The sequence below is a fragment of the Dendropsophus ebraccatus genome, chromosome 1 (genome assembly GCF_027789765.1).
Source record: "Dendropsophus ebraccatus isolate aDenEbr1 chromosome 1, aDenEbr1.pat, whole genome shotgun sequence".
Lineage (NCBI taxonomy): Eukaryota > Metazoa > Chordata > Amphibia > Anura > Hylidae > Dendropsophus > Dendropsophus ebraccatus.
This window is the reverse complement of record NC_091454.1, coordinates 117,336,811-117,357,191: the sequence shown is the minus strand read 5'-3', so window position 1 is coordinate 117,357,191 and position 20,381 is coordinate 117,336,811. Positions and strand designations below refer to the sequence as shown.

General features: G+C 39.2%; 1 protein-coding gene across 1 annotated transcript in view; it reads right to left on the bottom strand.

Moving 5' to 3' along the window:
- Positions 1-20,381, bottom strand: part of LRRK2 (leucine rich repeat kinase 2) — a 150,975-nt gene that overhangs the window by 85,843 nt on the left and 44,751 nt on the right. Inside the window, exons 6-15 of the mRNA XM_069977268.1 lie at positions 17,569-17,703; positions 15,454-15,588; positions 11,020-11,151; positions 9,139-9,258; positions 7,331-7,458; positions 5,374-5,453; positions 5,192-5,298; positions 3,603-3,732; positions 2,836-2,960; positions 2,621-2,754 (exon numbers count right to left, since the gene is read on the bottom strand). Of these exons, the coding sequence (XP_069833369.1) occupies positions 2,621-2,754; positions 2,836-2,960; positions 3,603-3,732; positions 5,192-5,298; positions 5,374-5,453; positions 7,331-7,458; positions 9,139-9,258; positions 11,020-11,151; positions 15,454-15,588; positions 17,569-17,703 (1,226 nt within the window). The remainder of the gene's footprint in view (positions 1-2,620; positions 2,755-2,835; positions 2,961-3,602; positions 3,733-5,191; positions 5,299-5,373; positions 5,454-7,330; positions 7,459-9,138; positions 9,259-11,019; positions 11,152-15,453; positions 15,589-17,568; positions 17,704-20,381) is intronic.

Here is a 20,381-nt window from a genome sequence, read left to right as displayed (position 1 = left end):
ATCAGCCGCTCAGCCGCGATTGGCTGAGCACAGTTATGCTCAGCCAATCGCGGCTGAGCTTCGGATGACGCTGCAGAGGGTGGCCGGCACTCGGGAAGATCCGCCAAGCTCCCGAAGAAGACGTCACTGCTGACGATCGGAGACCGTGGACGACACGACATGCGGTGAGTATAATGCACCACACTTCCGGGTCTAGCGTGGGTGGGGGGAAACACGGGGAAGGGGGCCATTCACAGACATAACATACATTACAAAGTTGTATAACTTTGTAATGTGTGTTATTCTGTGAATAATTTTTTTTCGCCGGACAACCCCTTTAAGTTGCCTCTTGCATGCCACCTGTCTGAGCCTTTCCCTCCAGTCCTCCCTTTCTGTACTGGACTGCAGTGATGACATTTTTCAATAAAACAAAGGTGCAGTGGTTAAGATATTGGTGGGTGCTGAAATCAATAAAACACATTTACATTACTTCAATAAAGAATTTATCTGCCCACGCTCCACTTGCCACAAAATTTTTCACCCCTGTATGTTGTGGGAGGCAGGACTCTGCTGTCAATGAGACCCAGCCATCTCAAGCAGCAGCCAGACATCCAATTAGTATTAAGTGGAGTGCTCAACTGGCCAGGTTGATAGATACAGCAGCCTGACAGCCTATCAGGAGCTCCAGGGCATGGGGTTGATCACAGCCAACATGGTGCTACAGAGTGACGCATGGTGGAAAATCTAAATGGGCAGCTAATGTCCCATAGCTGCCTGTGATTATTTGGTCTCACCTGCATCACTTGCGTTTCCTTACATTGTTATCCTGTATTTCTAAACTGTTTGCCTGGTCTTCTGACTATGTCCCTGGATCCTGATTCTGTTTATCCGTGCTTGGCTGGTATCTGATCCTGACTGTTGACTATTCCTTCCGTGACAGCCCTGCAGTTAGTTAGCGTAGGGTACGTCACCTAAGGGAGTTTGTCCAAGTAGGCAGGGATAGTGGACTGTATTCTATTCAGGGTTCACTGCTTCCCTAAAGACACAACAACTTCTTGTGTGTGTATATGTGTGTGTGTGTGTGTACGCATGTGTGTGTATATATATATATATATATATATATATATATATATATATATATATATATATATATATACACACACACTAAAGCTAATGAAAAACTGATGCAAAAGAGTATTAGTTGATCAATCAGTTACTTTCATTAACTAAAGTGAATATGTACCTTTGTGTCACACAAACATGTCAGAAGATTGTATTAGTTGGGGTCCCGGTATTACGACAACCACAGATTGCTAGAACTGAGGGACCATAAAAGTACATAGAACTTAAGTAACTCCATATGCATCCAATTTTATAAGGAGTCATACAAAGGTTTTGTGGCATTGTGCATCAGATTCTATTTATATGGGAGGTAGAGCATCTCCTTAATAGTGCCGCAAACTTTATGTAATCATTTTGACCTTAATAATACCCATCACAAAAAAAAAACTTTAAAACGACTCTGTACCCACAATCTGACCCCCACCCCAAACCACTTGTACCTCCGGATAGCTGCTTTTAATCCAAGATCTGTTCTGCGGTCCCTTTTGGCAGGTGATGCAGTTATTATCCTAAAAAAACAACTTTTAAACTTACAGTTGTTTTTTTAGGACAATAACTGCATCACCTGCCAAACGGACCGCAGAACAGATCTTGGATTAAAAGCAGCTATCCGAAGGTACAAGTGGTTTGGGAGGGGTCAGATTGTGGGTACAGAGTCGCTTTAAATCGGTCTGGGTCAGAGGGTTCAGACTGCAACCAATCAGGAGAACAAGCCGTGAGGAGTCTGTGCACAGCATGTTTTCACCAAGCTCTGTGCTATTTGACCTGGAAGGCAGCACAATGCAAGCCTATGGGGCCAAACAGGTCAGAAAAGAACACAGAATTGTTTTCCTGATTGGTCGTGGTCTGAACACTCGGACCCTGATTGATCCAAACCTTTGACATGTCTTTCTGACATAAAAACCTGTGGGCACCTTGGCGTGGCAAGACGGTCCATTCTTTTTGATCAAATAGTTTGCTAAGAACCTACTTTAAAAAAAAAAAGAAGGAGTATGTGCAGTAAGTCTTGCAGGTTGCTGTTGCTCTTTCCTGTTTTGTATGTCTCTCTGACAGGTCAAAAGTTTTTTTTCATGGCACCCATTTAACTTTAATGGCAGTAGCAGTTTTAACTATATCATTATGTAGTGACCAAATAGATCTGAGACCTCATCCCAATGGTCATACAAATGTGTGAATCCTATAAAAGTTCAAACACTACTACATTCAGCATAACTACAGGCACTTGTTATCTACCAGCAACTCTAAACTTAGTGTCCTTCCATTGTAGATCAAAATACCATAAATGAATAAGTGAACGAGTTGCCCAAGTCAACCTGTCATATTTAATTTGCCATAGAGCTTCTAAAAAGTAAATATAATAGATTGTTATGAACAACTCATCCACATCTGCAAATGTTTGATAAACCACTCTCATAGTGTTTATTTAAAAACAACAAGTAAATTATGTTTACTGAAGTAAAAACAAAATGATGCATTCACTCTGTGGTTAGCACAGGGAGCAAAATGTAACTGCATATACCTTGTTGAGTGCTTGCAAAATGAACTTATGAGTTCCTTCAAGTAGGCACTGGTTCCTGATTACTTTACGTGGAAGATTTAAGAAAGAACTCTCTTCTTCTTTCATAGGACAATTGGGCACATCATATGTTGCATCTGAAAAATACAGTATTTTAGGATCCTTACATACACATATACAAATATACACAGACTCGGTAATTACATGCAACGACTCACCATCACACATGATTTGCACCATTACCCGCAAAGCCTCCAGCTGGACGCCTGATACCTTTTTGTGCTTTTTCATGGCACCTAATAGACTTGTCATGGTCACAGTCAATACATCCAAATTAAAGGAGCTATGCAAAAGTAAGTATTTGTTATAAATTGCATTGTATAAAATATGACATGGTAGTTAGACATCTGTAGAGAGGTAACTGCCATATACTGTATACATGATCACAGATTTTAAAGTGTTCTTTTTATCCATCTGGTTTATCAAATGAAATAATTATACTAGTTTGGAGGCAGGGCCCTATTTACAGCTCATGCTGCCCTAGGCACTCAGACTGCAGATTTTGCTGCACATTCACCATGGATTTGGCCCTCATACACTAAAATTGGTAAAGTCAATCACAAATCCACAATATCATGAGCATGCTGTCGCAGCAATTCCAACAAGGTTGGCGACTCCTCCTTCTTCCCTCCACTCTCACCCCATGCAAATAGAGACAGACAGTCCGGGACAAGAATACTGCAAGTTTTTATAATTTTGTGACGTCCACTCAGCACTAACACCCAAGATACATGATACTAGAAAACAAAGGTTCACATATTTTTGCCACTCATTGATATGTGATATTAGATTATTTTCCTCAATAAATAAATAAGTTGAATATTTTTAAATCATTAAATCGGTTCTCCATGGTATGTATGGTAAATGCAAAATAGAAGTTAATAGTCTATTATTAACAGTCAAAAACTCTACAATCTATACATACCTTCCATTAAGAAGATGAAAGAGGACTCTGCAGGAACTTTCTGTTGCTTCTGAAGAATCTAGATGTTCCTTCATTATTTCTAGCACATTGATATGAACACCTTTCTCCAATAACATTTTTCTAATTACCACTGGGAAATAAAAGTATGAAGTAAAGAGAAGAATTATGGAGAATTTTGGAATGTTTTGACAGTATGACTGCCATTTCAATAACATTTTAAATACGCTCCTGAATACACACTAAAAAAGGATCCTGCACTCCCGCCACACTTAAGCAAACCTCTGCTGTTGATAGTTTTCCCTAAGGGTCCTTTTACACAGCCCGATATGGGGCCGTATACAAACAAAAACGGGCGCAGAATAATGAGATTGGCGCAGTCAAGCAAAATGGATATTGTGTTACTAAATTCATTTGTTATTCAATAACGTAACTTCGATATGTTTTAACACTATTCTTTCTGAAAGCAAGGAGGATTTTTTATTACTGGTGGTGCTAGATGCAGATGGAAAATAGAGTTTAGAAAGAGCATGGAGTGAATTGTGACAAACATGTTTGGAGAGACTTGAGACTAAAAATTTTATAGTTTATTTTATGGTTACAGGTTTTTTCTGCGCATGGAAATCTTTGCTCAAATCACACAGTTTATATTTATCCAAACTATTATTCCCAAGGCAGACACTCTAGGTATTAATAGAGATTGATAGAAATTTATGTACTATGTAGGGGCCTGTTCACACTGAGCAAAACTGGCAAAAAATTCCATGAGGAATGACTCTACTCGGAATCTCTGCTGCCTCACTGTCTCAATGTGCTCCGCCGTTCTCCACTCAAAAAATTGACATGTCCAGTGCGAGTTCTGCTCTGAATTTCCACCTGTTTTGTTCAGTGTGAACGGGCCCTAAGGGTCCTTTTACATGAGTCGCTCTTCAGCCAACTGTAACCGCAAACAATCGCTGATCAGCAAGATCAGAGCTCGTTTACACTGCCTTTAAAAAGCACGAACAATCACTTCATCGTTTGTGCAGCCATTTAAATATATTGCTATCGGCCGCACATCTGTTTGCAGGGAGATTTGCAGCTAATGGCGATTAATTTTCTAGCACCAGAAGATGCTATTAGCCGATGAGCAGGCATTTTCCTTCTCTCTGGCTGATTGCTGTCACTTTTACACTGGCTGATTATCCACCAAATGATCATTTCTAGGAGCGCTTGTTGCTGATTAATCGGCTCATCTAAAAGGGCCTTTATAGAATACACTAATCCACCATGACTTTTAAACTTACTGATAGACAATCATGGAAAAGGATCAGAGAGGCAGCTGGTAAAGGAAAAGCCTTATATCAGGCAGAATGAAAACGTCATCCCAGTGGTGGGAGAGTTATTCCTGTCTGCCTAGCAATGACTCCCACTAGGGTCACACTGCATGTCAAATGTAAATGCCACTGCTGCTATGGGTGGTTTTTAGATTTGTTGATGGCGTTGCCAAAAATAATTGATTGTATTGTCAGACATTGCAATTGTAACTAACTATTACTAAAAGCTGTGACAGATATTACTGTAAGAGAAAAAAATTATTCAACCACATTTACCATTGTGTCCAGCCAGAGTGGATAATGCAGCGGTGGTTGCCTGGAAAACTTCCTTGGAAGAAGAATGCATCAGCATGGACAGCATCGCTTCTCTGTGTACAGGGTACCTGATATACGGTTGGCATAGTTAAAGATCAAGGTTAAGATCACTTATCAAAAAAGCAATACTGATAGTTACTTACTGATTTTGATCATCTCCAATTCTATCATGAAGCTCAGGATGGTACATAAGAAGATTATTCAGGGCCCAGCACGCAGCTTCCTATTAATGAGAATATCTTTATTGTAAAACATCTTCCTAATAGCTCTTAAAGGTTCTTCTATGGTTGCATAAACTGTATATACAAAAGTGTGTACTCTCATTGGTATATAATTGATCTATTTTCCATCACTGTAATTCAGTGTATGCTTCTGTGAGATCTGATTTATTTAAAGGAGAAGTCCAGCGAAAATTTTTATTAAAGTAATGAATTCCCCCCCTAAAAGTTATACAAATTACCAATATACTCTTAGGGAAATGCTTATAAAGTGCTTTTTTCCCTGCACTTACTAATGCATCAAGGCTTCACTTCCTGGATAAAATGGTGATGTCACAACCCGACTTCCAGAGCTGTGTGGGCTGTGGCTGCTGGAGAGGATCCACCAACTCTTCCCCCAAACCACTGGTACCATCTGTTTGATGTCTGTCCATCCTTTCCAATCATGTCTTTTAAAATGTGCCCTGTGCCTTGGTTGGGTATAAAATTATCTTTAAATCTGCAAAGCCAAGTCAATAATTCGTGGAATACGCACTGTGTAGACAAGCGATAAATAGGAGAAATCTTGCCCAGGGGCATTGCTAATGATGAAGATGGTGAGGAGAAAGAAAGTAGAGGTGTCACAGGCCTAGGGCACAGACACTCTGAGGCACACCTTATTGACTTGGCTACTGCAGATTAAAAGATATTTTTTTTACCCTAACCAAGGCACCGGACAAATGGATGGTACCAGCAGTTTGGGGAGGTGGGTTGGTGGATACAGTATCACTTTAAGAAGCACATGACTGAAAGAACAAGAGAGATTGGATTTTTACAAATCCTTTCCAGATCGCCACTTTGGAACATTTACAGAAATTTCAGTGGCTGAGTGCCATTTATACTGGCTAAAAATTAGTAAGATTTTTAGATTCTTTTTAAGATTCTTAGAAGAATTGAAGAGTACTAGGTGAAATACATAAAACATGACATTAGCAGAAAAAAAGCAGTTTTATACAGTTCTAGCTATCAAAGACTATGAGACAGTATGGATTTGATTATGGCATGACTACTTGTGCAAGAGGGACGCACATTGCTTCATTGTTCGTGTTGCTATTTAACTGCAGTTATGGGCCACACATCCCATTTAGACATGGCTGTGCAGTCGATAAGTATGCTTGACAAAGGCCAGTAGGCCGCAACGTTGCATTTTTTCTTTGGTAGCCTGATGTGTGAATAAACACACTTATTTTATCGTGGATGCTGTGGGAATCCCTTACTTCCAAATCAGCCAACGAGTCAGCGCTTGCTTGCTCACAGGCTGGCCCTCACATCGCTGGCCCTTTTACACTAACCTATTATTGGGTAAATATGCTTTCCTAGGAACATTCATTTACCCAATAATTAGAGTATTAGTGGAGGTCCGGTAGCTGTAAGGTGACATAATCTAAAGGATGAGTCAATCCCAAACATTAAAGGAATACTAAACAGAAATGAAAAGTGAATGGAAACAAAAAGTTTGTCAGTCTCAGGCAATCAGGAAATGTGTTTCCCCCTTAGTTCCAAATAAAGAGTTTCAGAAATTGGTCAGCAAGGATACAAGTTATAAAAGAATATATTCTAAAATAATAAAGAATGGCTTTTCTACATTTCAAGTAAGGGTCAAATAACAAACTTTATTTACTTTCTTATTCTCTCTTCGCTCTCCTTTACTCAGGTAGTATCTTTTAGGTTGTAAAAAGGTAGGAGAGCTAGGGCACGTGAGTTAAGGGGGTTATAGGGGTGGGGGCAGGGGTTATATCTCTTTATGTAGATTTGGTATCTATGATAATGTCCAAGTATCTGGCTGCAATTAGTAAAGAATAATCAAAGTGATACATTTGCTTAAAAAGATCAGTTTATTAACCTGGACTTCAGTGTTCTTCTTATGATGTTTTAAAGCTTTAAATGAAGCTTCAAACCAATACAGCTGCCCTCTGTTGTCATCTGAATCTTCTCCATCGTCTAAGTCTTTATTTAAAAATATAGTTTCAGCTTTAACACAGAAAAAAGGAAATACAAAAAAAGTACCGTGAGTTAAATGAATTTAACAAAAAAAATAAAAAAAAAATATTTATATATATATATATATATATATATATATATATATATATATATATATATATATATACACACTAGGTATATTTTGTAAATCTAGTAGATATATACGTAAATCTATTTATATTAGGGAACTATTACAAGGAACGATAATCGGCCCAATCCGGCTGATTATAGTTCCGGGTAATAAACATAACAATCAGCCGATGATCGCTGCCATCAGCTGATCATTGATATAGGTTCTGACCTATAGTTGTCGGCCACCTATCGTGCACCGCTACGTGTAATAGCGGTGCGCGGCCGGCGATTTGCAAAAGAAATACATTACTTATCAATGGTCCAGGGCTCCTGCTGCTCTTCTTCTCCCCGGTTCCCGCATGCTGCAGCTTCAGAGCGCCTGTCTTAGCTGACAGGCCGCTCAGCCAATCACTGTCCGGGACCGCTGCAGCCAGTGATTAACTGAGTGGCCTGTCGGCTATGACAGGCGCTCTGAAGCTGCAGCGCGTGGGACCTGGAGAAAAGATGAGCAGGAGGAACCCAGGATAGGTAATGTATCCTGGACCCATGATAGGTAATGTATACCAGTTTAGCAAGGGCTGCAAAGACATCGGTAACGATGTCCATGCAGCCTTTTTTAAACGATTATTGAGCTGTGTAATAGGCCCTGTAAACAAGCTCCGATCTAGCAGATCGACGCTCATTTACTGTTATTATTGGGCCCCCATCGGCCCGTGTAATAACCACCTTAGACATCTACTTATAAACACCACCATCAAATTCCCTAATAACATTATCTTACGGAGTGCAACAGTACAAACTAAAATGTCAAACCAGAGCATATCAACAGACTTAGTGGTCAAAAATGAAAGGTTGACTCCAGAGAATCTTTCTAGGGAGAATTCACACTTGTATTTGTTGCAGAATTTGGGTTGAGGATTTCAAAAATTCTGCAATAACATAGAGCACTTATTACAGTAAAGTACAGTGTGCATACTTATTCCCCATGTAGCACTGTCTGAAATTAAGTCTTCATACACCACTACACATCTCTTTAATGAGAAACAGTATCCACCAGAGCTGGAAAAACACTGTGAAAAAAAACTGCTCACATAAAAACAAAAATAAAAAAACATGTTTTGCCATTCAATATATTTACCGTAACTACCTGTTGCAGAAGCATACCTTATTCATTTCTTTGAATGTCTCTGTTGCGTAAAGTCAAACAAAAGGTCATGCAACTGTTGCAGGACCAAAGTCATAGGGCCAAATTTCATTTTTTGTTGAATAAAGCAGGCACAGTACATGTAGCATTCAGTGTGACTCCTATCAAGCTGTTTCTCACCCTTTTAAGATCAGGTACATTAAAATTTGGGGGGTTTTCTTTTTTCCTCCTAGCCTTCTAATATCATAACTCATAACGCAGAAAACTAACAACAGTTTTGGAATCAGTATGCCTATTTAAGCTGAAATCACCATAAAAATCAAGCTAAAAGGAAAAAGGATGTTTAAAATTGTTCCCTATTGTAATCAATTACAACCTATTGTGTAACCCTAGCTTTAACCTACGTATTGATGTAGACAGCTCATTTTGGGTGTGGGATAAAAGCATCTACTTACTAAGAAGAGCCAGACACGTCAGAGCAGCTGCTTGCAGTTTTGAATTTGCAGAATAGTTTACCAGCGCTTTTATAATGACTTCATGAGCTTCATTTAATACCAGAATGTTAAAAAAGCTTCCTATAAAATAAAAAAAGTGCAGTAATAATAATATTAAATTATTTTTTACATCAATCATGGAAACAAAGTATTCCAGTGGTGGTCCCACCATTAAATATCATAATCATTTTGCATACATTATAAAGTATTGATATTTTACATTAACAAACTGGTAAAAAACCTTGATCTTGTGAAGCGTTAAGACAATTACTAAAGAGAGCCAATCGCCTCCATTAAATGGGTATTCAAGAGGCAATACACCATACTACAGTAGTAGTGCACTGTATTGTAACAGTGATTAAAAGATCACTGCTTAGTGTACACTAGTGTATAGTAATGTACACTAGTGTAAAAGTGAAAAAATAAAAATAAAAAATCCTGCCTAGCCCTCCCCAATAATAAAAATGCATAAAAATTTCCTATACATAATAAAACAACCTAAAAAAAAACATAAAACATATACATGTTTGGTATTGCCACGTCCATAACAACCCAATCTATTAAACTACTTTATTAATTATATCACATGACACAAGCTGTAAAAGAAAAATAGAAAAAGAGAACAAAAAATTTTGTTAATCCGCTTCGGAATATACGTCATAAAAGAGATCAAAACATCATATATATGTATTACTTGGTATCAATAAAAACTACACATCTTCCCACAAAAAATTTGCTCTGTTGCGCGAAAGATAAGAACACTATGGATCTCGCAATGTGATGCCAGTTTTTATCCTTTTTTTCAGGAAGATAGTTTCTATTGTGCCAAAATGGTAATAATAAAAAAAAGATGCAAATTTGGTATATCAACATAACCCTAGTGACAGAGAATACAATAATTATGTTATTTTTACCGCATGCTGAAAAGAGTGTATTTGATATTTAAAAAACAGGAAAAATTAATGATAATTTTTCCAATTTTTCATTATATTTTGATGTCTTTAATAAAAAGAGAGTGACCAAATTTTGCCCCTATTATAAAGTACAATAAGTCATGGAGAAACAATCTCAGAATTGCTAGCATACATTCATGCATTACAGCAATATAACCGCATAAAGTGAGACAGTTCAGATTTTGAAATTATAGCTTGGTCATTAAAGCCCAAGCTAGCTGCAGCTCTAAGGGGTTAAATCAACTAGTGTGAGAAAGTTATACAGATTTGTAAGTTACATCTATTTAAAAAAAAAAAATCACTATTTGTTAAATTTTCTTGAACTGTCATAGGTGTACCTTACTTTAAAATTTAGAAATTTACCTTTAGGGTATATTCACACGGACGGGCTCGCAGCGAGATTCTCGCTGCGAGCCCGGCAGGTCCTGGAAGTTCCCATACACTACATACTTGCTGCGGTCTAAACGACCGCAGCGAGTATGTAATTATACCGCCCTTAACCCCTTCTGCTCCCCCGCTGTGTATATACTTTACCTGTCCTCGCTGCACGGGTCCGGCGTCCTGCTCTCCCGCCCGGCCAATCAGTGGCTGCGGCTGGGCAACACACTGATTGGCCGGACAGGAGAGCAGGACGCCGGACCCGTGCAGCGAGGACAGGTAAAGTATATACACAGCGGGGGAGCAGAAGGGGTTAAGGGCGGTATAATTACATACTCGCTGCGGTCGTTTAGACCGCAGCAAGTATGTAGTGTATGGGAACTGCCAGGACCTGCCGGGCTCGCAGCGAGAATCTCGCTGCGAGCCCGCCCGTGTGAATATACCCTTAATAAAGTCGTTGTTCTCATACAAATATATGAAAACTAAAAGATTTGACACACAAATTGCTCACCAAAAGTAAGTTTATGGAACAAACAACAACAGATTTCTTGGATTTTTTCACTATTTGGAAATGTTTTCATTGCTTCCATTATGATGTTGTAACATCTGACATTGCCCGACATAAGTACTTCCACGTTGCAGGCTGCAAAAGACATAAGACATAAGATTAAAGAGGAAGTCCCACAAAATTGAAAAAAGGAAGGCAGGCGAGGTGTGGGAAAATAATAGAGAAAGCAAACTTACCTGTCATCGTGCCTCCGCTGCACCACTTGGGGTCCCAAGGATAGGCAAGTTTACTTTATTATTCTCCCTCACCTCCTTACCTGCCTTTTTACAATTTTGTGGGACTTCTCCTTTAATATATTTTACACATGAAATCATATTAATACACATGAATAGATGGTGCTATGGGTGGATGAAGAAGTCACATGACCACTTTACATTGATAGCATGCCCTGTTTGCATTGATAGCATGCACATTCTTTCTCAATATATCAATATATAGCCGAGTGCTATGCAGAGTTCTGTTAATAATGAATTAAGAATTTTGACCAATAATTCAGTCCATCATAACAGCACCATATGTAGGATGTTTAACCTTGCTCAGAACAAGAAACAGAGAAGTTTAAAAAAAAAGCCTCTCCCCACAAAGAATTACAGGAAATACCATAAACCTATACAGCTGATGGACACATGAAAAGTGAATTATCAGTGAGTAATAATGGTGTCTTTACACATCATCCACTTGACAGAACCACATGCAGAAGTACTAAATGTGTTCTTTAGGGAGGGATTATTAGCTTGTGTTACTCATTCCAAATGCCAGATCTTGAGAGGTGGAGATATTAAGCCTGTAGTGCCTGCAAAAGGCATGCAAAGGGTCCCAGGTAGCAACATTACAATTTTTTTAAGGACAAGCTGATTCCTGGCTTTGCATTCAAATCTTTGGCAGATAATCTGTCAGATAATCTTTCTGTGTAAATGGACCCTTAGGCTGTCCTATCTAAGGGTAGAATAAACCAGTGAAAGAGAAGCTGAACAGAATATCCCTTACATTGTTCCGTGCAGCTGATTTGGAGATATTCTCCTCATTAACATGGGCAATAAGTAGTCCTCTCCATTATGTGCATAAGCTTATGCAAACTCCACCCACCAGCTGGCAGTTATCTACCCATGCTGTGTATAGGCAGTCACCTGTCAATCAGCAGCTGGAGGATGGGGGAGAGTGGTGTTGCATGAATCCTATTTTCCTGCATATTAGGAGAATGGAATGTCATAAGTAATACACTATTCTGTTCAGCATTTTTGTCACAAGTTTATGCTGCCCTCATTTGAGGACATAAACCTAGAGACAAATTCCCTTTAAGGCTGGGTTCACACACAGTATATTGCAGTCAGCATTTGGTCAGTATTTTGCAACCTTAACCAGGAGTGGATTGAAAATACAGAAAGGATCTGTTCACACAAGGTTGAAATTGAGTGGCTGGCCTCCATATAACGGTAAAGAACTACCATTATTTCAATACAACACAGCCATTGTTTTTAAATAACAGCAAATATTTGCTGTTAAATGGCGGCCATCCACTTTCAACATTGTGTGAACAGAGCCTTTCTGTGTTTGTTTGTTTTTTTTATCCACTCCTGGTTTTGGTTGCAATATGAGGACCAAAATACTGACTGAAATATACTGTGTGTGAACCCAGCCTAAGGAGGTAATTTTGAGCATAAGCAGTTCAATAGAAATTCCTTCAAATAGCTTTTTCCACAGACCCAAAAGCACCCAGTTACGATCTCAAGGTTTAAGTAAGTTCTTACTTTTGGTCTTATTCTAGCCATTGCCTTAACCCTTTCAAGCAAAAGTCAGTAAATTTACTGACCTGCTTCAGATGCTCACTGTTTAGATAAACAGTGACCGGAAGCTGCAACTAAACTTTCAGCTGATAGCTGACAGTTTAGTGTAACTGCCACTGGACCCCCAAAGGGGGTCCAGCATCGGCGATTGCTGGCTTTGGTGGATCAGTAACGGTAATTGGTTTTGTAAAAAACACATAGGATTACATTGGAATCTCTGGAAAGAAAATGCAAATTTTAACTTTTCACTCTTACTTTGCAGTTATTCCTGTGAAATGCAAAAAGGGTTAAATAACTGAATGAATGTAAATTTAAATACTTGAAAGAGTGAAGATTTCAAAATGGGTTGAATTGTGGGGGGTTTTAGTATACAGGCCACTAAAATATACTCCAAAACTGAACTGGTGCCTAAAGAATTTCTGAGTTTGAAATTTTCGCGAACATTTTGAAAATTGCTACTAAACATTTACGGCCTCTAACATCCCAAATAAGTAAAAGCATGTTCACCAAATGCTTTTAAAATAAAGTAGACATGTTATAGATATGAATTAATAAATAATTAATGTAGTATTACTGTTTTCCTTATTGACAGAGACTTTCAAATGTAGAGAATGCGCTTTTTTTTTTTACATTTTTAACAACATTTTGGAGTTATTCACAAAAAAATTCTAAAGCTATCAACTCAAATTTACCACTAACATAAAGTAGAATATGTCACAAAAAAAGAATCTTGGAATCAGAAGGATTGGTAAAAGCATTCCCAAGTTATTGATGAATAAAGTGACACAGGTCATATTCATAAAATTTGCCTTGGTCCTGAAAGGGTTAAAGAACCTTATCAAATGGTGGTGTGCAATGCAAGAATCATAGATGAAATTTAGTATTGAAATCTTTTTACCACCTTAGTGACTTTTTATTGACGTTTTGGTAACTTCACTCCAGAAAGGGAAAGCTGGATTTATAGTCTTTAGAGAGTTTAATTTTCTTTTCTGGCTCCTCTTATTTCTTGGTTATTAAATGTTTGATATTCTCATGCATAGGAAAGACCCCCAAACATTATACTTCTAATAACTTTTAGAAGAACCACTGCTTCATTACAGTAAAATTAAAATCACCAGATGTAGAACAACATCTGCGTTTTTCTAATCCGTTTAACATATACGTTTTATGGAAAAAAACTGATGCAAAAACGGATGCAATTGTGTGTCATCCGTTTGGACCTGTTTTACCTGTTTTTCCATTATAAAAAACATTTTAACGTACACAAAAATGGGGTTTTCTGTCCATTAAAAGTAACCAATTAAAAACGGATACATTGAATGGATAAAAAAAATGCAGTGTGAACCCAGCCTAAGACACAATATATCGAGTCACAGAACTAATGGGAATGGGTGAGGTTAAAGAAGCCATAGAAGAATGAATTTCTTGGCGTATAACATTATATAGTTTCTTAATAATGGAAAGCTGTGGTTGTGCAGTCAATTTCAAAGTACAGGTCTTGCATAGGCCTTGGGTGATTATTTGGCAACTTAATGTTACATTTCACATATTTTTTTTAACTTTCCCTTGCAGAAAGAAAATGAGATTTCAAAGAAAGATAAACAGGAGAAAAACAGAGAAAGTCAGGGAATCATATAAATGATGGTGAGCCACTTCTCAGTGTGTGAGTCCCTAAGGACCAGACACTGGTGGCCAGTAATGGGAAAATACTCCACAGCCTCCCTACAATAAGTAGAAGCATCTTTCATGTCCAGAAAAGAGAGGGAGAGAAAAAGAAAGAAAGAACGAACAAACAAACTGCTTTTCAAACCTAATACCAGACCAGGGTTTGAATTTTGACGCATTTCCTGTGCTCTGTGCCACTTGCACACAAAAAGGAGGCGCTTACAGTCACAACAATTGACATCAATGCCCACTGGCACTTACTGGAAAGCCCAGAAGGCAAGGATGAACTAGAGAACTATCAGAATTGTGACTGAGCCAAGGACCACAGGTAAGGAAGCAAGATGGCCTGATGCAACTATGACTTCTACAAAGATAATAAATACCCTTCTATGTGTGGTGAACAGAAAAAAAAAAGGGAGTAGAAGGGTCTTTACAACCTTCGCTGTGTTTCCTGTTTCTCATGGGGTCAAAGAAAAGATCCTCCAAGTTGAACTGTATTAAAAGTAAATCCCGTGAAATTTTACTTATTTTTAACTATAAAACCTTTGGTATGCTGGTACTTTCCCACCTCTGTTAATACAGGACTGTAAAAAATAGTAAGGCTGGGTTCACACATAGTACCCTGGTCAGTATTTTTTTTTGTCAAAACCTTGAATGGAATGGACACAGATAAAGCTGTAATAGACATATTTGCACCTTGTCTGTGTTTTGGACCTACTCCTGGTTTTTGCAATGCTCATAAAATGGACTGTATGACACAATTTTCCCCATTAAAATTAAGCCCATAGGGAAGAGCCACAAAAAAAATGCTGCACTTCAAAATCAGAATCTTTTAATAAATGTGTATTTTGTATATTGGTCAAATAATTCAGATGTCATTTACATCTAATAAGTAGATTGTAGTAAGTAGTTGTTTTTGGTAACTTACGTGGGCCTGCCAATGGGATCAAAACACGTAAAGCTTGGTAAATAACAGACTCTGTATCTTTATACTGTGTCAGCACCTTTAAGATGATTAAATGATCTTTGCTTTCTACAAACTCGGTCAACTGCTCTTCTGGAACTAGAAAAAAAAACATACATATCAGATTCTAATACACCTGCTGACAATATTAATATTATGTGTGCCCGTAACCACTCTAAAATCTAAATCCCACATTGACTATCAGTATGTTTTGAAGTATGGAAGTAAACCAAAGTACCTGGAGAGGACCCAAGCCCGCACACAGTAAGAACATACAAACTTCTAGCAAATGTTGCCTTTTGTGGGATTTTAATCCAGGACCCCATAGGGCAACAATGCTAACTACTGAGCCACATATCTTTCCTATTACGGCTTCTACACAGTCCACTGACAAAAAGAAAAGAAAAACCAGGAGCTTCTTTTTGCCTATATATATCAAACCCAAACAACAGTTGTATACTTGTCATACTCGGAACTGTGTAGGTGAAGGGCAGCCAGATGAATCCTCAGAAACAGCTAACCACATCTTTCATACTTAGTTCTATAGTTATCTACATCAAGGAAGAAGTTACTGCTGGAATGTTTCACAATAAGTCAGAAACAAAGTTCCCCTAATATAGGTACTTCTAATCCAGTAATAACAATTAAAGAGGCACTGTCGCAAAAAAAAAAAAAAAAAAAAAAAAAGAATTCAGTTTTAAATTATACTTGCTTGATTTTTTGTTTTGTTTTCTATGTTAAAATCAACATAATACATATAGCCAAACAGTGGCCCATGCTCCCTCTGTGCCAAAAAAAAGACCAAAGACAGGAGTCCTTTGCACATCATGTAAAGAAAGACAACTGTTCATCATGCAAGTGGTATACCAACTTATGGCAATTGACTTTGGCTACAATTATATTATCAACTACGCAAGCTTACCAGGAGACAATGCTCTTTGTTATGCATCCATTAAGTCAGTATAATATCACTGTGCCATTACAAAGGTTTCAACGCTGTGTGGCAGGAGAGCTAACCATACAATGCGAGCACCCCCAGGGTACTCTGCAACTGAATGTGCATGTGCAGTCCATGTCTGTGAACAGGCAAAGGACTGGGATGTCCCGTGTTTGGACAAAATATCGACACAGAGGGAGCATGGAAATCAGTTTGACAGTAAGGGAGACAGCTAGTTGCCATATGTATGACCTTAATGTAAACATAGGGGAAAAAATTGAGCATATTGCAAAATTGCTTGTGATCACAACCATGATTGTGACAGTGCCTCTTAACTTTCATCATAACTTTAATTGGAATAAAATATGAAAGAAATACAGAGGTACTCCAGTGAAGTGTAGCGATTCTGCTTTATGATTATGTTGTTTTGGAAAACAGGGGATGCGAGCATAAGTTAAACTCCTCAAATGAACCTGCTGATATGCCAAAGACATTCTTTACCTCATGAATGCAGGGGTGTTAACGATTCTCCTCCGCATTATTTAGTTATTCTCTAATTGCCCTATGCTAATCAGGGGCTTAGGAGCATTTGGGGCATCACTAAACGCCCCAAATGACTCTAACCTGGAAAATTAGAGCTGTGCTCGAAAATGCAGAATTGTGTTTTCAAAGTTGTGGACCTTTTCCCAGGTTAGAATTACTCTGTGTAGGAAATCTACTTTTACTTCAATACTGCTCCCTTTCCAAATCACTATTCTAAATTGATTCCTGTCCTCTTTGCTTACAAAATATGTGATGAGACATTACATAATTTCCCAGGTTAGAATCGAATTCTAACCTGGGAAAAGTCCACAACTTTGAAAACACAATTCTGCATTTTAGAGCACATACAAAGTTTTACAAATATATCTTTACACTGCCCACAGCAACCAATCACCGCTCAGTTCTCACCTCTGGTAAAATGAAAGCTGAGCTGAGATTGGTTGCTGTGGGCCGTTTACTCCACTTTCTATTGTATACAGGTTGATAAATCTGGACCACAGTTTTTTGTCTATAAGCTTTGTGCAGAGTAATGCATTACAATTGTGCACCCTGAGGCTAGAAATGAAGAAAAGTAATTGACACATTTTTACAAACTCTACCTTTCATTAAAAGCAAATATAATGCCTGGCATCCATGTATCTGAATATCTGCTTCATCTGAAAACATCTTCATTGCTTCAAAAACCAACAGAAATACATCTGCTTCATGATCCAAAACAAGAAAATGGATTACATCTATGAGAGAAAAAAAAAAGGAAAAAACACTTCATATTTAGAAAGTATAGCAGCTGAATGAGTGTCAACCACACGCCTAATATACGGCTTTACACTGAGAACTGAAAGCAGAAGCCTAGGAAAAAAAAATTGTCCTGGTTGTGTCATAAACACACAGGTGCACAGGTTGTTATAATATGTTGATCACGGCAGCTGTGTCTTAATACAAACCAAGCATTCATCACATGACCAGGGCAGATTTTTAAAGAGGAATTATCAGCAGGTTATAGCGCCAGGGATGCTGAGGAGGAAGGTATGTCTCTTACCTTCCTTCTCAATGCCGGTTTCGTCATGTAAGTTGGCTGGGACGCTGAGAAGAAGCACTGCCCTGCCCCAATCCGGCTCGCCCCTCTATTGATTATCAATGGAGCAAGCAGGCCAAATGACGCTGTGGGGGCGGGGCAGTGCTCCTATCCAAGCTCCCAGCAAAGATTACGCCGACTAATAGCGCAGGATCGCGGCTAAGGAAGAAGGTAAGACACATACCTTTCTTCTCAGCGTCCGAGCGTTATCAGCAGGTTACATAGTTAGTATGGTTGAAAAAAGACCATCAAGTTCAACTTGGGTAAAGGAAAGGGGGATGGATGATGGGTACATTTTATACATATGGGGGCTTGTCGCCTCCGTAGTTTGAACCTTTCTTTTCTCCAGGCGGAGGCAGTGCAACCTTGTTTTTTGAGGGGGTTTTACCTGGAACATCTTTTCCCCATATCTCTTGTAGGGGCCATTTATATATTTAAATAAAATAATCATTTCTTCCCTTATACGTCTCTTCTCAAGACTAAACAAATCTAACTCTTTTAATCTCTCCTCATGACTAAGATGCTCCATTCCCTTTATTAGTTTAGTTGCCAGCCTTTTCCAGATCCAGGGTATCCTTTCTATGAATCTGGTTCTAAAACTGAACAACATACTCCAGATGATCCCTGTCCCAAGAGTCCATGCCTGTTTTAATGCATGACAATATCCTGCTGGCCTTAGAAGCAGCTGACTGACATTGTGTGCTGTTCTGTAGTCTATTATCTACAAGTATACCCAGATCCTTCTCCATCAGCGACTCTCCCAGTGTAACTCCCCCTAGGACAGGCATGTCCAAAGTCCAGCCGGAGGGCCATTTGCGGCCCACGTTCCGAACTTTTACGGCCCCCCAGGTATCCAGCTTGCTATTATCTGCCTGTGTTATAAAGCATATAGCATGTAGCATGTAAAATGGTCGGCCCTCGCACATGTTCACTTCATCAAATTTGGCACTCCTCGAAAAAAGTTTGGACATGCCTGCCCTAGGACATATGATGCATGTGGGTTATTAGCACCCAGATGCACAACTTTACATGTATTCACATCAAACCTCATTTGCCAAGAAGACACCCAAACACTCCGTGTGTCTAAGTCATCCTATCACATCTGCACATCTTCCATAGACTGTACTGTACTACAAAGCTTGGTGTCATCTGCAAAGATAGAAACATTGCTGTTAATTTCATCCTCAATATCATGAAAGAAGCAGTTCACAAAAAACTTTTATTGCCCACCATCCCCCCCGATAGCTGCTGGCACATATACTCACCACAGCTGATCAGTGTCCCGCGGCATGGCTTCGTTCCGGGCCCGTGGTGCCATTCAAATCCACGCTCACATCCCCCTCTGCTGTGACTCCTCTTCTCTGCCTTGTAATTGAACGCAGGAAGTCACGCGCTTCCATAAAGAATGCATGGAAGCGTGTGAGACCGGGCGTATAAAGACAGGACAGAGAAGAGAAGTCACAGCGGAGGCGGATGTGAGCGTGCGCCGGATTTGAACGGCGTAGCGGGACTAGAACAAAGCCGCGCCGCGGGACACCGATCAGCTGTGGTGAGTATACGTGCCAGCGGCTGCCGGAGGGGGCAATAAAAGTTTTTTGTGAACTGCTTCTTTAATAAACAGGTTAAACAGAAGCGGCCCCAATACTGACCCTTGGGGTACACCACTTATTACCGGGGACAATTCAGAGTAGGAATCATTGACCACCACTCTCTGGATATGGTCCTTAAGCCACTTGCCTAACCTGCTGATAGCTTCCCTTTAAAGGGGAACTCCAGGTAGAGGTTAAAAAAATGAAACTTCTGCAGAAGCATAAAGCATTACTTACCTATCTATTTCCATTTCTGAAACTACCAAAAATCCTTTTTTTTTTTTTTTTTTTTTTTTTTTGGGGGGGGGGGGGGGGGGGGGGAGGGGGTTGTTTTGTGTTTCTGCACCTCCTAGGCTGTGTTCACACATTGCAGTTTCATTGTGTTACTGAATTATTTGCAGTAATATATGATTTCATTGTGGTGCCACCCACACAGCACGCTCTATTCTCTACCTGTAACACCACACAGCACGCTGTATTCTCTACCTGTGACACCACACAGCACACTGTATTCTCTACCTGTAACACCACACAGCACGCTGTATTCTCTACCTGTAACACCACACAGCACGCTGTATTCTCTACCTGTAACACCACACAGCACCCTATATTCTCTACCTGTAACACCACACAGCACGCTGTATTCTCTACCTGTAACACCACACAGCACACTGTATTCTCTACCTGTAACACCACACAGCGCACTGTATTCTCTACCTGTAACACCACACAGCACGCTGTATTCTCT